This window comes from Scleropages formosus, chromosome 18, assembly GCF_900964775.1.
Source record: "Scleropages formosus chromosome 18, fSclFor1.1, whole genome shotgun sequence".
Lineage (NCBI taxonomy): Eukaryota > Metazoa > Chordata > Actinopteri > Osteoglossiformes > Osteoglossidae > Scleropages > Scleropages formosus.
Window position 1 is genome coordinate 12,443,067 of NC_041823.1, and position 16,523 is coordinate 12,459,589.

The following is a 16,523-nucleotide window of genomic DNA, read 5'->3' on the forward strand; positions in this document are numbered from 1 at the left end:
ACACAAAATAGATACAGGGGGTATCTGTATAGCGGCCGCGTGGCAGATGCGGATCACTGCTGCTGCCCAGATTCGCGAGAGAGTGTCGCGCTGTATATTGCTTGCCCGGGAAAAAAATCAGAATCAAAATTCAAAATTCAAAGCACAGTTTCTACTGAATGTCTATTGCCAGCTCATCATCGTAAAGTCAAAAAATCGTAAGTCGAACCATCGTAAGTCGAGGAGAATCTGTAAATGAAAAGGTAAGTAGGCTGATATCTCAGGTGTCATATATACAAATATCAGTTTCAGTCACATGCTGGTCTAGACCTACAATGCTATCCCATGCACATGTCAAATCCGCATTTAATGTTTCCAAAACAACCGACTGTCACACATGTACGCATAATGTATAAAATTCATGGGATGAATTATCCATAGTCATAAAATAAATACACAGTTTGCACTCTAGTATTAAATCCCAGTTTATGTTTGTAATTTACAGTAGGCGTTAAACAAAAATTAAGCAAACCAAATTCAGAAGATTTTTGTTACATTTTACATGAAAGTGATGACATGCCTGTGTGCTTTTGGATTGAAAAGTTAAATCTGCTGCCAAAATGACCGATTGCAAAAAAAGTTTGATTTGAAGCTGTACTGAACATGCACCGAACACAGCAGAGGAGTGGCAATTGCAGGCACTCTGCATCGGGTGCAGTTAAAATCCCACAGATTTATCACAACCTAGTTATCTGAGCACTCCTGAATTCCCACAGAGCTCTGCAGAGCTAAAATCCCACAAGTCACCAATATGTAGGAGACTGATAAACTAGAGGTCACACAGCTAAGTTCCCACAGATCACTGGTGTTGACATGGCTACAACGCAGGTAAAATCCTAGAGATTTTGAGCGTTAAGATACCTGGATAAAAACAAAATCCAGTCTGCAAAGTGGGAAAACAGCACAAAGCTAGCGGCCATAACCAGACCTTCCAATACCCTTCACTTGCTCTTTAGTCTGTTTTTTTCTTCAAGCTTCAGTTTCTTGTGCAACTTTCTCCTCTTCTTCTTGCAGGCTAGACTTGAATATTCCCTGTGCTTGTTGACTCATGAAGGACAGTTCCTCCCACTTTATTCGATTCGCATTGATGCCATCCACCATGGGCTGCAACTTCCTGTTCAGAGTCACCAAAGCCTGGGAAGATAATATAGGTATGACAAGGTATCACTGGCATAATGCCGCTTGGTGGCTAATTTTTTTTAATGCTGGCAGTGCCCTTGATCCGTATAAATTGGAAGGAAATGGTGAAATCAGGAATTACACAGATGGTTTCTGCACCTGGTAAAGAGGTTTACAAATCCCATCAATCCACTCCAGCTGCAAAGCAGGCAGCTCATCCTTCCGATTGCGGTCAAAGATTGCCTACAGGGCAAAAAATTGGGAAGAAAAAGGAAAAAAGCTTGATGCTATTTACCACTTTTCCCAAACTTCAATTTTTTTTTTACCAAACATTTTGATTTCAAATTAAAGTCTCCACATTGCAGATGGATTTATTTATCAAGTTCTTGTGCAGTACCCCTACATAAATGGTACAATATGATGTATAGTTATATAGCACTTTGTCCTGGGCCTTCAAAGGGTTACAGAAGAAAACAAACATCACATATAACACATTTGTGGGAGTAGTTGTAAGAGAAACTTTAAAAGTGCACACTGTGTATTCTGTCTATTCCACAACAATTTAATCGCTCCATTTTTGCTTGAGAGTAGTTTGATAACATAGGTGCAGTGATCGTGAGTTTTGAAATAACAATATTACTATATCCCTTGTATACTGAGGTCAATTTCATACTTACAGCTGGTGTCAGCTTTAGCTCTGACCGCTCCCGGTCACCCTGCTCGAAAAATTCACTGGTTACCAGCTCTGCCACCTGGAAAGACAAAAGTGGAAACCAGGAGGTACCAAACCTTGACACAGCGAAAGAGTGCGGGAAAAAATACAAAAGCCATTCACAGGGCGTGTCTAACCTGTTTGGAGATTTCCCAGGGTCGGGTTACGGCCCCTAGGTCACATGCTGTCATTATCATGGACCTATTTGGGCCAAACTTTCCATTAGAACCAGTACTGGAGACCCACAGGTTATAGCAAAAAAAAAATCTACATCCCAAAGCAGGAGCCACTGACTGCGGACTCACCGGGGGGTCACTTTTCTTACATTCATTGTCAAGGAAATGCCTTCCAAATGAGTTTGTGAGCATTAAAACGGAATGAACGTTCACCTGAACATCTCTCTGTGCTCCTCATTGCTCCAGCTGAACTCCCCAGACAGAACGCACTCAAAGAACTTGCTTCTTTTCCTTAAATAAGAGCCACAGAAAGAGCACAGGGTGACACACAGCAGTGATACAGTATAGCATACTGTATATTTACAGCTAAGTTAAGCTTACATTTAATTTTTTGAAGGCTTCCTTCAATTTACCCTGGAGCTGCAAAGGCTTTGGGAATTCTTTACTTTCTCAGTGAATTTACAGCAACTACAATCACATTACCGTTTCGGGCAGTAACAGTAACAGAAATTCTGTGACGATAATAACTGTATAGTATCGATCACAACTATTAGTTAAATACACACACACACACACACATTTTCAGAACCGCTTGTCCCTTACGGGGTCACGGGGGACCGGAGCCTACCCGGCAACACAGGGCGTAAGGCCAGAGGGGGAAGGGGACACACCCAGGACGGGACGCCAGTCCGCCGCAAGGCACCCCAAGCGGGACTTGAACCCCAGACCCACCGGAGAGCAGGACTGCGGTCCAACCCACTGCGCCACTGCACCCCCCTTATTAGTTAAATATTTTACACAAAATCAATGTGGGGGGCGGGTGATACGGAATGCTGTTATTTTGAATCTCAAGCCAGACTTCCAAGAGTGATCCTTCTGGAGTAATGTTGACCCACTGGAAATGCAAGGTGAGATCAGTAGACAGAATGGCCTGTTTCAGAAGCTGCATCATGTTGCTGTACTCTTCAGAGCACATGCTGGCAAAAATGTTGTGACCCTAGAAAAGCAATTACGCAAAATTAACAAAGGTTGTTTTTTTGATAGCGCGCCATATAATTCAATTTCACCTTATTAAAATCTCTTAAATGATGCCATTGTTATTGAATGTGAAAACCCAACAATTTCATCCCTCTACAGTGTGCAGACCAAAAAAGTGCAGTTCACTCACAACAAAACATGGACAATTACACTGGTAGAGGGAAATGAGTTATAACCTACAACTTGATTTGTTTTCTGACATTAATGCAACGCCACAAGGTGAGTAAGTGATGAGTCCACCTTTGTTGCCTGGTGTTTGGCAACTGATAAAAGCTGGCCATTTGGATGCTTTGTTTATTTGCCATTATTTGTTTGCCACAGTCACCTCGCTCTGAAGAATCATGACAGCATGATTGAAATGGTGATGCTCCAGGGTGGCAGACGTCCCATACAGCTGTGCCAAAGCTGAACCGGACCTGCAATAGACAAGACAGAGATGTGTCAGGGTTGAGTAGTTATGTTACATATGTAGGCTGTCTTCTGCATTCCCGTAGCAGGATGCGTTCTGGTGACACACTTAGCCTGGAAGGCATTGTTGGTGCCACGGTGGTCCAAATCATGGCAGAGACACCCCACCATCAGCGCCAGAGTTTCCATGTCTGACAGGACGTCCTGGAAGCCAGCTGTCTGCGGAGACAGCCAGTAACACCTTAGTACTTCGCAGAAGCTACCAAAGAGCAACGCATGCAAAACATCTCCCATCGGATCGACCAACAAACTCACTGTGATCATGACAAACATGCACTGGGAAACATTGAAGGCGTGACGCCAGTTGTGGTAAGCAACAGTGCGGTAGTTCTTCCTCACGGTAAGCAGCCAGCGACACAAGACCTGGATGAGAAAAAACACTGTTGAGTGAAATCCTGCTCTCATTAGAAACACCACAGTTTATATATAGTATACAAAACCAGTCAAAAGTTTGAGTACTTTCACCGGAAAGTATTTCTTTCACAAAGGGCAGTGTTTAGGTTTTATGAGGAAACTAGGCTCCGCGTTTTCTCAGCTGTTCTCCAGCACTTCCCAGAGAGGTGGAACACTTGTGGGTTCCTTTGCTTGCACTCTGCTGTTCACTCCGTCCCATGCAGGTATTGTGCAGGTGTAATCAAACTTTTAACTGGTACTGTATGATTTCAGTGCCTTTGTGAATAGCAAAGGTGAAACACCAAGAATACACACAGTGATGTTGCATGGATGAAACTCCACATGCTTTGCTTCACATCAGTTTTGGTTCTGAGAACTATGCTCAGTATCTTCTTCCTCTCTGTATTGTAATTACATAAAAAACACAGAGCCAATGGACAGGGGCGTGTCTAAAGGGGTGGCACCGACCCCCCCTGAAATATGATCCCCCCCCAGTACCCCCCCAACACCACTGGGCTAGAATACTGTCAGTCTGACACTGCTCAATGCCATTGGATCAGAACGCTGTCAATCGCTGCCTAATTTGTAGTGTGGAATCACAGTACCATGTTTTTCAACGAGGAGTAGAGACATGAGTCGACCATAGACCACGTCTCTGTTCACGGTATGAACACACTCACTTATATATTCTGAAATATGTGGACTGAGGTGTTGTCGTTCTCTGCCTCAAAAATATGCAAAGGTGAACTCCAGATAACAGCAACAGTAGTGAGTGATGTAGCCTATCGATGGCGGAAGGCTACCGAAGCCATGATTGCCCTAGTAAAGATGACCCTCGATGGTATAACGGCTTCATAGCTAACGTAACTTCGGCAGACTTCCCACGCTCCCCCCGACCTGGTCCTCGGCCCACCGTGCCACCTCATTTAAAAAATCCTGGAATCGCCCCTGCCAATGGACCAGGGCTACTGCTGCACCGCACACAGTGACCTTACCTCATAGTCGATTTTAAACTTCTGAACGACTCCCAGCTCCAAGAACATGCGGAGGGATGCGGTGATCATGGCGTCGTCGTCCAGAGAGAAGTCACTGAAGTGGAACTCGTCTATGCCCAGCTCGCTGCTCAAGGGGATTTTCGCTGCCTGGAAATAGGGCCGTAATCATGGTCCACCAGCAGAAACACAGTTCCCCCAGATGCTGTCATCGCAGATGTGACAGCAGTCAGCAACCAGAACAAAACGCTACAAATCGACCACAGATACTGCAGTATCTCAGTGCAGCCACCACTGAAAAGACGGACTCATTTACACTAATTCACATGTCTACACTTTCAAATAATTTTACAACAAAACTATGTACCACCCTCCGGTTATTTTATCTAGTTTATTTCTGTTATTTTTGAAAATAAGCTTTAATTAAAGCAGGTGAAATTTAAAGTTGAGACAAGGGTATGATTTTCTGAGATCCTTTGTGTCTGACACATGCAGGCTTCATGGTTTTCTGGAGCTCCTCTTTTGCGTTGGGTAGGTTGTGTTTTATAATTCATCACGAACGCAGACCGCTGGAGAGAAACTTCTTGCTTTAATAAAATTCTCCAAGAAGGATTGCGGTGACTTTCCTAGACAAGACGGCATAGACAAATCATCCACAATGCACCGCAGCATCATTGTACCCGTGATGTAGATCACTGCAATCCCAAAGTAGATTGATGTTAAATTTTTAATACACTACACCGCACATACACTGACAAAAAAGGTGAAATAAAGCAACTGAAATAGAAAAAGAAATATTCATTGCCCAATTAGCATGCGGGTTAGGGATGGAAGCTCTACTTGCAACTCCCCTTGTCCGCCAACAGTGCAACTGGGGTGAATGTCCCATGTTACGAGCACTTATGACTGGCATCGTTTTAGCGAAACAGGTCGGAAATGGCAATATATAGGTATTTTCGAAAACATTTACTGAAAGAACACATTACATATTACAAATATTTTGCAAAGTTGCTAATCGAATTTTAAAACCTGAAATATATGTGGCAAGGAGGAGCGTGACCACATCCACTTCCTAGACTGTTGGCCACAGGTGCAGCCATAGTATTTAACACTATGAAGCGGAAGCTGGAAATCCTTTGTTTTTTATTTAATGTCAGGTATAAATTTTTAATATAGGTTTTAAGTCTGTATATGGAAATTTAATTAATATAAAGATTCATTCATTGTAAACAATGCAGACACACAAGCTGAGCTGCCTGTATGTCAGTGTTATTATTGGTAGGTCAAGTTTCAAGTTTCATGCAGTTTTGTTCAAAAATGTTAGATTTAAAATGTAGTTATGACTGTGGTTCCCCTAAAGTGAACATTAGTGAAAGTGATCCAAAAGTGGCATGATCACAAAAGTGTGAAGTCCTTAGCCGTGAATGGCGGTAATGGCAGACAATGACTGTAGCATTATTTGAATCTACCACATGCAGCAATAAACAACATTATATAACATTTTAGTATTGATTTTTGACCATTTCATTTTTAAGTGACCGTATGACCGATGTGTCATGTAAACCATGTGGTTATTATAGTTACCTTCAGCCTGTCCACCTCTACCTTGGAACAAGTGGCATGATAGGACAGCATCTGAGTCAACAGAATGTAGGACAGCCAGTCAGTGTCTTTAGCATATTTCACAATAATCAAGTTTGGCAGTGGAGTAAAGTAAACTGTATTACAGAAAAAAAAGTACATCCATTCACTCACTCAATCATTCATTCATTCACTATTGACGACTGCTTGTCCAATGTGGGGTCGCAGCAGTCCAAAGCCTATCCCTGAATCACTGGGAGCTAAGAGGACTACACCCTGAACAGAAAGCCAGGTCACCGTATGGAAATCACGCACTTATTCACTCACATTCACACACCCTGTGGGTAATTCAGAGTGAATAATCCACTAGAAACACATGTCTGTCCTAGATCCAAACCCACAGCACAGAAACTGTGCGGCACCAGCACTACCCACTGTTCTACCAATACATGTACAAATCAATCAACTACTTAAATATAAAAAATACTTAAATACTTAAAAACAAAACTCTGCAACCACTCAAACCATAGCTAATACTTAATTGTCATTAATCAGTTCTAAAACAGCTGGTTTTACTGTTAAACTTTGCTGGATCTCAACTTCTCCACACTTTGTTTGATTCTGCTGTTTCTCGCAGTGTGATAATTTGCTCGACTTTTTCTCGCAGGATCAGCTCCCTGTAAGATATCTGTGCTCCGAGGCCCGACAGATTGCTCTTCCTCTCCTTTATTAGGCACCAAAGAAGCACAGGACACATGGGGTGTGCAGCGTGTGATCTGATTACACATCCGGTTATCATTTAATGAGAGGTTCATGTACTGTAGGCATATTGGCCATGAATAAATGAAGAGAGGCTGAATATTTATGGTAGCCGGGCATGCTGTTGGTTGTTCCACATGAATAAAAATGAGCCGGTCAGCCTGGGAATACTGGTTCTCGCCAAGAGGAAAGTGAGACCCTGTGAGACACGGGAAGCGAGACAACTCTTACATCAAGTGCCACAGACTGCTTGGCCCAAGTCTTCTTCACCTGGTTGTACATCATTGTGTTGTTGATTCCGAGCCCGCAGAAAATCACAAAGGCCTGGAGAGAGAGAAAGATCAACTTCGTTAGCACGCCATAATCCGAACGGATCCAAAGTGACCATATTCAGCCAGCTGCTAAAATGCATATCACCTCAAAAAGTCTTTGATCCGCATCATTAAATGTCTTCCTGTCGAGACGGTTCAGGATCTGGGCAACCCCTGGGGAAGAGAGATGCCTTTTTTACTTGCCAGCAGAGTAGGAACTAGGCTGAAGAATGGATATGGTCCCTGGCAGAGGACGCACCGATAATCTGGTGGGTGCGGTTCCAGATGGGCACACACAGAATCGACCGGATGTGGAACCCGGATACCTGGTCTGCCTGCAAAAGACAGCACCGTGTTAAAGATGTCATAAGTGTGAAGTTCACACAATTATAGGTCGACAACTGGGTGTGAATGAAGTATACGTTGTATTTATGTTTCTGGGCATTGTTTTCCGTGCTCGTGGGCATGGTGTACATTTATTTGTGTGTGTTTATCACACCAGTTGTGTACATCTGTGTGTGTTCATGTACAGTAGGTTAGGCTTAGGGTCAAGGTTAGGGTTACTACAGGCTACTAGGGTTACTATGCGTGACTACTGAGCGGCGCATGCCTCTGCATCAAAGCGGGGGTCCTGACACACGTCGCTGATGTTGACGGGCAGACCAGTGGATGCCACCAGCTCTGCAATGCTGTTATTGATCAGCCAGTCGGAGCAGGACAGCTTCTCCATGCTGACTTTGTCAAGGAGACACACGGACAAGTTAGAAGACCTAGAAGACCGTCGGCGTGTAAGTTTGCAGTCATCCCAATGTTCAGCCTGTGTTGTTCGAAATGGCCACTGGCATATTCTATGTATTACCGTATGTATTTAAGGGAAAACAGTGTAGATCGCACCTGATCTCGTGATCGGCGCTACAGAGAGGAGACATCAGCTCAAACGTCTGGGAGAACTTCACCACCTGCAGGAGACACAACGAGGGAGACGGAGGGGAGGGAAGGGGGGGAGCGGTGAGAGGAGGGCACACGGAATTTGATGTGAAGGGGCCGAGCAGGCGTAGATACGGAGAGGGAGGAAGGAGCTCCCTCACAGGCGAGTCGATGTCCTCCAAGAGGAGAACGGAGCAGCGCTCGCACTGCAGGAGCGTCAGCGCACGCTGCATGATCTTCCTCACGATCTTCTCCAGGTCCGTCTGCTCCTCAAACAGATCGTTCACCACCTCCAACAAGGCCTGCCAGAGCCCCAGACACTACATCAGGTTTCTTTGTTCACACTTCAATATGTAAAATATATATTTTTTCCATCAAATACAGCCCAGAAATAAACAGGTAGGTCTCAAAAAGCATTTCAGTTTCAGCCTCCATAAATTTTACCTAAATATTACAGGGTATTATAGGGTATATCTTTGTCAGCACAGCCTGTATCTCAGCCCTTTCGACAGCCAACAGCTACCAGTGCATCCTCAGTACAAGGAAAATATTAAACCATGTATGAATAAATTCATTAGTATTTTTCTGAATGAGAGAACTGATGACTGGGCTTGTTTTCTATATATTTTGACTTTTTTGTTTTGTAAAACAGCATACTCTGGCCTTGCCCTCCAAAGTTCCCCGTGGAGCCTTCCATAATTAAATAACCGACCGGCTTGTGAATACACAAAAATAAACAAACCAAACCTACTGGGCCCTGGTGTGTAACTTGCCAGAGGGTGGCTGCATTATTATGAGGCAGTAGCCGGCAGACTGCGGAGCCCTTCTCACCCTGCTCCTCTCGTACTCCTTGCGGGATTCCGAAAACAGCTTGGCGTTGGAGATCGAAATTCCGCAGAAAGGCAGGTACATCTGCAGCACCTGAAGATGGTGCGAAGGCAGGAATCAGAACACAGAACACAGGCAGCAGCATCGCCTTGTGTACAAACAAACACAAGCAGAAGTAAAACCACGAGTCTGCCTTCACCACAAACATCTCTTAATTTTTTTTTGCATCTTCACTAGCCACGTTCTCTTACCGGTAATTGATACTTTCAAAGCATGGGTGCATTGTCTTTAATTAAATATTGATCAGCTGACACTTATTTTAAATATTGATTAGGCTTTGAAAGTAACAGACTGGGTGGCGAACAATCAGAATATCGTCCCTAGAAATAAATGGGTGGCCAGTTTGAAGGATGTTACAGCAATGTCATGTTTCTTTAGGGACAAATGAAATACATATGAGATCTCAGAGCAAGACATCTGATTGTTTGTAAGGCAAAAAAAAGAGAACTTGATGGGTGCTTCAAGATAACAAGTAGGATACTTTGCAGACTAATTCTTAAGCAACTATGTAGAACATTTACTGGTATAACATGGTACTGCCCCCTTGTGGGAAAATGTCAGAAAGCAGTGAAATACATCACTAACCTGTTGCCACACAGGACACAAGGACACTGCTGACTGAGTGTGCGGTATATGATCCTACCATTTATATCCAGTAACTGGTGTTAAATATTTAAATATTGAAAGTCCTTGTCCTGAAGATAGCAGTAAAATAGGTGAAAGAGAATTAATGGCTGTGCCATGACAATTCAGAATTTTTCAAGATAATACTAAAATACAGATTATAAACCATATTAGCATTTAGAACAAAAATTGCAGCTGATATTAGCCAAGAGGATTTCAGTGCCTTGAATGCACAGCGCACATGCTTACAGTGATAGAATGGGGTCAGGGTGAACGTTGGGTTCATGTGGGTTTCAAATTTGCATTTCTCCAAAGTGATTTAGAGATTTTTTTTTTTTTTGCATATCTGCACCGCTGGATATTTTTACTGGAGCAATTCAGAGTAATTACCTTCCTGGAGGGCACTACAGCAGCTGAGGGAGTGGGATTGGAATCAGCAGACTTCAGGTTATAAATCAGTGTCCTTATCTGCTATGCCTCCTGCTACCCTCACAGCTATATTTACAAGTTTAATTATAGGGTAGATACTTCTCGGGGCATTCGAGGGGTTTGCTAATTAGTAATCCTGCATTTGTTTCATTTGAGGTAAATAACAAGCACATCTTTGCTAAGCACAGAAATCATAACTCGGTGGTGAGAAGTAAATATTCTCTGAGTATATGAAACCTGATGCAATGAGATGTGATCTGATGAAACTAGAATATGTGATGCGCTGCACTATAATGATTAATTTAACATGGATGGGTCCCTTTAAAACTATACATGAGAGACAGAAAGGACTGATTGATTTTGGCTGAAAGAGAACACAGAGACCCACAAAAAGTAATTGCAGTGTCCATTTGAGTAACAATGTAATGTTGAATATTCGGCTTAAAACAAATGCCACAGAGAACTTTGGAAGTCTCGTTTATTTGATGTGAACTCCACGCACCCAAACAGACGGAAATATTAAGAGATAGTAGAAAACAGGAAAGTCTGAAAAGCATCATTAAAAAGCTGATGAATACCAGATGACACCGGACTGCCCAATACACCAGGCAGAAGCTTAAAATGAAAACAACAACACAAACAAACGAATCAATGAATGAGTGAAAAGGAAACAAAAACAAAAGTGTCACTGTGCTCAAAAGATCCAAACATTTCCGTAAAAGCAAACCATCCTAGCATACCACTGGTGTCTGGTGGGGGGGGGTTTATTAAACTGTTACGTAAAAGTAATTTGTATAACTTGTGGGGTCCAGTAACACAGCTGGAACTCTGAATGAAGTTTCTGATTTCTGAGTTCCTGGACAAGAGTTCTTTGGTTTAAATTGAGTAACTATAAATCCAGCCCTTTAGGTTAAAACCAAAACCGGGCAAAGGCAGGACTGAAGCTAATCCATTACGCGGCTGTACTTTTTTTAGCTTCACAGTTACTCCCTGGATTTGCATTTCTGTGAAGCTGACTTGACTGATGAGAGACAATGAAGTTGGTATATAAATAGGCTTATTTCATGCTATGATGCTTATTAGGCTGCTGTCCTAAAACTTGCAAATTATCTGTGGTATTATAGCTATAAAGAACATTTAAATTCTTCATATTGTGTAATATTGTTCATTATTGCAGCAATATAAACAAGCTGGAACCCATCCCTTGGTAATTTTTATTTCCCAGCTAATGGACAGAGAACCTAAGAAGGTGTGTCGCATTAAAAGATGCCCTTGGGCCTCCTCAGGGTGTCTTATTGTTTGCAGCTATGGGGTTGCAATACTGAAAAATGAACTGCATGTACAGGTTCCTCCTGTTAAGCCGTCCTGATTTGTTCCTGAAAACAGCCCGAATGTTGAAAAACCAAAGAATAAAACTGAAATTTCTTATTTCGTTGTTTACCGAGGGGAAAATTACAGTTTTCCCAAGCCCATCCCAAGGCACCTCAGAATCACCCTGAGACCAAATGTCATAGGGAGAGAGTTGTGTAACACATTAAAACAGAACAAACAACAATTAATAACATGATTTATTTCCTGCTGAAAGTCATTTTGAATTGTGTGTCCACTGAGGGTTTTTTCAATCGCCCACCAATCTGTAGCGTTTTCTGAATGGTCCCGTGACCACAAAGCTGTTTCCAGTCACACGGATGCAGCGCCAAACATGAACCAGTAAACACAGGCTTCCTCACCATCAATATTGCTAACATTTAATTCTACTTTATTTTTAACTTATTTCTTCTATTCTAAATTATATATACATGTACAAATTAGGTAAAGATTTATGACTTCATAGTTGTTTTTTTCAATTTACTGGGTCTACAGTGTAACAGCAAGCTATTTGTGGACATTTCACAAAGAGACATGTTACTTACTACTACTACCAATAATAACAATACAGACAGACACACACACACACACACACACACACACACTCTGAAACCGCTTGTCCCAACAAACCGGAGCCGCTTCCCCCTTGCGAACCGAAGCCTAACCCGGCATCACAAGGCACAAGGCTGGAGGGGAAGGGGACACACTCCAGATGGGAAGCCAGTCCATCACAAGGCACCCCAAGCAGGACTCGAACCCCAGACCCACCAGAGAGCGAGACCCAGCCAAACCTGCCACACCACCACGCCACCTAATAACAATAATAGTAATAAAATATTAAACCACAATGCATCTTACATCTTGACAGTTTACCAAGAGACCGAATAATGCGGAATATATAAATGCATTCTGGTTGAAACGGAGTAAAAAGATTCCATGCTCTTAAAAGGACAAGGTGCACGTGAATTAAAAGGTGGCAATAGCCAGGGAGAAGAGCCAGCACACTGTACCTGTGAACACCTCCCCGGTTCCTGAATACACTGAATGCATGAAATCTAGATATGATATACTTCCAAAGAGTACGCTGAACAAAGAAATCGGTCTGTCTGAAACCTCCTGGGGACCAGCAGGCAGAAAGGTCAGCATGCCTGTACTTTTGAGGACTCAGAATGGAGCACATCAGTGTGGTTCTGTGCTGAATCTTTCTTTTGACCCATGAGCAAGGCTCTCACAATGGCTTTGCCCTCTGCATTCAGTAACAGAGCTGGGAGAGAAGAAAAGAAGACAGGCGGGATGTGGGTCACCTTCTCGTCATCCTCCGTAAAGGGTCTGCCCCCTGGGTTCTTGTTGATGGCCTGCACCACACCGATGACCTCGCCATCACTGTTGCGGATGGTCATGCACAGGATGGACTGAGTCTTGTACCCTGTCAGCTTGTCAATCTCATCACTGAACCGATGGTCCTGGGGGACAGAGTCAATTACATACCACATACAGTAATGTAATATTTGTTATTTCTTTTTGCTCTGGACCAGAATATTTCACACTGAATTCTGCACGACTCAGTCCTGCAGTGTAACAGTCATTGAGAGCCTGTGTTGATCACTGCCAGGAGTGTAACAGCTTGTCAGGTACTGGAGGACTAACAGATATTTGCACTAGCAATCGGAGGAGTTATACACAACTACATTTGGCTGGCATCAACACCGGGTGGACACACTCCAACTCTGTTACATCTATGATCTCCTACAATGCTCTCTGTGCAGGAAGCCATAAACTAGAAACACAAAAGTAAATTTCAGAGACAGCATCAAATTTCTGTTTCAGGTATAGTGAGGACAACTGCTAAATGAGCAAATAATAATAATAATAATAATAATAATAATAATAATAATAATGTTCTTCTCTAGCTGGCTTACTTAGAGTTTTAATGAATATAGTCATTATAGTAATTTAATATATAACCAACCTTTTATTTGTATTATTATGTTTCTGATCCTTTGTTCATCGCTGTGTAACTGAGTGAGAAGAGCGCTCTATGAATAATAATAATAATAATAATAATAATAATAATAATAATAATAATAATAATAATAATAATAATAAATGAAACCGGTGTCACAAAAAGTGATGGGCTGCTACAGGAAAAAAAAAAAAAAAGCGCACCGGTCCGGAGCGCTACTTTGAAAAAGCTGCGCTGGCCAAGAAACGTCAGCGAACGGAGACGCGCTCGCGGCTCCCACGTGCACCGACTGTCACTGAGCGACCCACCTCGTACGCGTTGGGGACGCTGACCGTCTCTCCGTGCTCGGCCACGTAGCCGATGATGCCTTTGCCCCAGGGCACCTGCACCTCGCCCGAGTCCACGGCGCTGGACGAGGGTCGCACCGTGGTGCCCGAGTGCACGTCGAAGAACTTGGACACGAGAGTCCTCTTGTGGGCCGGGCCCTCCACGAGGAAGAGCGAGCACCTGTCCGCGTCCAAGAGGATGCACACGTTGATGAGGATCTTGTAGCTCAAGTTGGTCATGTCGAGCTCGTTGGAGATGTCCTTCACCAGCTCCAGGAAGAACTCCCTCTCGTTGGACTCCTTGAGCCGGTACTTGTAGTCTATGGCGCTCGACGCGTACCGCGGCACGCTGACCCGCGACTCGAGCAGCGCGCTCAGGATGTGCGCCGTGGTCGGCGGCAGCGAGCTCGCCTTGCGCAGGAGCGCGCGGCGGCGCACGCTGGAGCGTGTCTCGCGCGCGCTCTGGCTCACGCGCTCGTCGTAGGTGCGGTGCGCGGTCATGGCTTTGGACCGCGCGAAGTTGCGTCGGAGCTCCGTGTGGGAGGAGGCGCGCCGCTGCAGCCCGTCCGTGTTCGCGGGGGCGTCGGGGTCCCCCCCGGCGGTGCCGCCCCGCTTCTTGTTGTTGTTGTTGTCCTGGGCGAGCGGCCCCGCCGCCGGGGGCCGAGGCTCCCCTGGCCACGCGCTCCCGGGAGCGCGCTTGCCTCTCCTACTGAGGTACTCTTCGAAGAGGTCCGGGTGCCGGTCCAGAAACGCCTCTACGTCGGAGAAGTCGAACGCAGTCATCCTCCGAAGAGAGTCTAAGAACTTAATAATTTGCCAAGAACTGTTAGTCCCGCGCACGCGTCACCATCGTGGACAGCGGAGAATTTCTGTTTCGCACAGATCGCTTCGTCACTCATGCGTTCGGTGGGAATCGAACCCTTTTCCACCTGTTCCGGCTGCACTGACCATCATCATGTTCGTGGCAAAAATGCAGCGCATGCAGGCGCTTCCATTGAGTCCGCGGTACAGTAAGGGAGCCCAAGATGCGCAGCGCTTTATATAGCCTAGGCGAGCTGTCAGCTGGGGCGCTGCGTGGGGAGGAGGGTGTCGCTCCACACATTCTAAGAACACCCGTGATGGGCTTCAATAACTAAGGAGCGGCGCTGGGCCCCTTTTCCCATACAAACAACGCACATGGTCACGGTGTTAGTATCATCACACACAAGTTTAGTTCCACTTTTTCTTCCTATCATTTCACAATATTTATCCGACACTTTTGTTTGAAGCCACTTGGCTTGCAGTGTTAGTTATTAATCAAGTAACGTAATTGCTAATCCTTAATCTCACAATCAGATGGAAAAGGACAGTTTCATCACACTTGTCTATTTATAAAGCAAGATATCCTTACTGTATCAGTTTAGGGTAAGTACCCTCACCACCGTAGCTGGAGTGGGACTGGAACCCTGGGTCATTTGATTACAAAGTGACAACTCTATCATCCGGTTGAGGAATTTGACTGTAACTGGATCCAACCACAGAATATGTACACTGAAGATTGTACTGCACAAACTTAGTGTTGTTCAAAGAAAGACATCTTTATGTCCACATCACAGATATTTTGACCACCTGGAATATTTGACACTGGGAATTACTTGGCCGTTAGATGTTAATCCCATTATCATCATACACACACATCATCTGATACCGCTTGTCCCATGTGGGGTCGCAGGGAGCCGGAGCCTAACCTGGCAACACAGGGCATGAGGCTGAAGGGGGAGGGGACACACCCAGGACGGGACACCAGTCCGTCGCAAGGCACTCCAAGCGGGACTCGAACCCCAGACCCACCGGAGAGCAGGACCTGGTCCAACCCACTGTGCCACTGCACCCCCCATGTTAATCCTCTACTGCTTTATTTTCAGCGTATGTGATGCTGATCAGGATGGGTTTTTCTTTTCGGTATGGTGGCACAGAATCAAGGCTTTGTTCGAACGCAACATTTAGAGAGCCGCGCTGAACAAACACTCCCGGCGCGTGCGAGACTGCCTGTGCACACTGCAGACAACCAGTTACTCCTCTTCTACATCACTTCGGTAATGCTCCCCCCAGGTCTCAGCAATGCAGAGTGGCTTGTGGAGAGAGCAAATATGAAATATTTACAAATGCCACTGCTCTTCATTATTATCTGCATACTGATTAAAATTGTGTTTTCATTCTTAACTAATATTGCACATAAAAATCCTAATGGTTTTTGGCTCCCTGTGTGGTAATTAGACGTTGTTATAATTACTACCTTTATTATTTTTCTGTTAAATCTTATAGCTGAGAGTTAAAATGTAGCCCAGCATATCCCTCCAGAGCCTTTTTAATGCTGTCAGGGTGCAGCACTCGCAGCCCTGTTTCTGAGGAGGATGCTGGGTTTCCAAGG

General features: G+C 44.3%; 1 protein-coding gene across 4 annotated transcripts; it reads right to left on the reverse strand.

Annotated features, from left to right (window-relative positions):
- Positions 1–905: 905 nt before the first annotated feature.
- pde11al (phosphodiesterase 11a, like) lies at positions 906–15,021 on the reverse strand. Of its 4 annotated transcripts, none has more exons than XM_029245899.1 (20): positions 14,096–15,021; positions 13,129–13,287; positions 9,347–9,436; positions 8,677–8,817; positions 8,483–8,547; positions 8,199–8,319; positions 7,848–7,923; positions 7,695–7,762; positions 7,509–7,601; positions 6,522–6,572; positions 4,941–5,087; positions 3,808–3,915; positions 3,602–3,711; positions 3,410–3,500; positions 2,943–3,043; positions 2,260–2,337; positions 2,008–2,071; positions 1,836–1,910; positions 1,318–1,401; positions 906–1,173 (listed from the first exon to the last, which is right to left on the reverse strand). In XM_029245899.1, exons 1-20 carry the CDS (start codon positions 14,894–14,896, stop codon positions 1,009–1,011), a joined length of 2,688 nt encoding a protein of 895 aa, XP_029101732.1. In that variant the 5' UTR covers positions 14,897–15,021; the 3' UTR covers positions 906–1,008. The 4 variants fall into 4 exon arrangements, with proteins under 4 accessions (XP_029101732.1, XP_029101730.1, XP_029101731.1 ...); XM_029245897.1 differs by having other exon boundaries at positions 8,199–8,331; XM_029245898.1 differs by having other exon boundaries at positions 8,199–8,323; positions 8,481–8,547.
- Between the last annotated feature and the right edge of the window lie 1,502 nt (positions 15,022–16,523).

Bases quoted from the DNA above. Each gene is read 5' to 3' on its own strand.
- pde11al (XM_029245896.1), bottom strand. From the start codon at position 14,896: ATGACTGCGTTCGACTTCTCCGACGTAGAGGCGTTTCTGGACCGGCAC. The intron at 8,324-8,468 runs GTTTTCCCTTAA...TCCTTGACAAAG, and splicing joins GATCAGGTGCGATCTACACT to TCAGCATGGAGAAGCTGTCC. The intron at 1,174-1,317 runs GTGCAGAAACCA...TTATCTTCCCAG, and splicing joins TTTGTAAACCTCTTTACCAG to GCTTTGGTGACTCTGAACAG.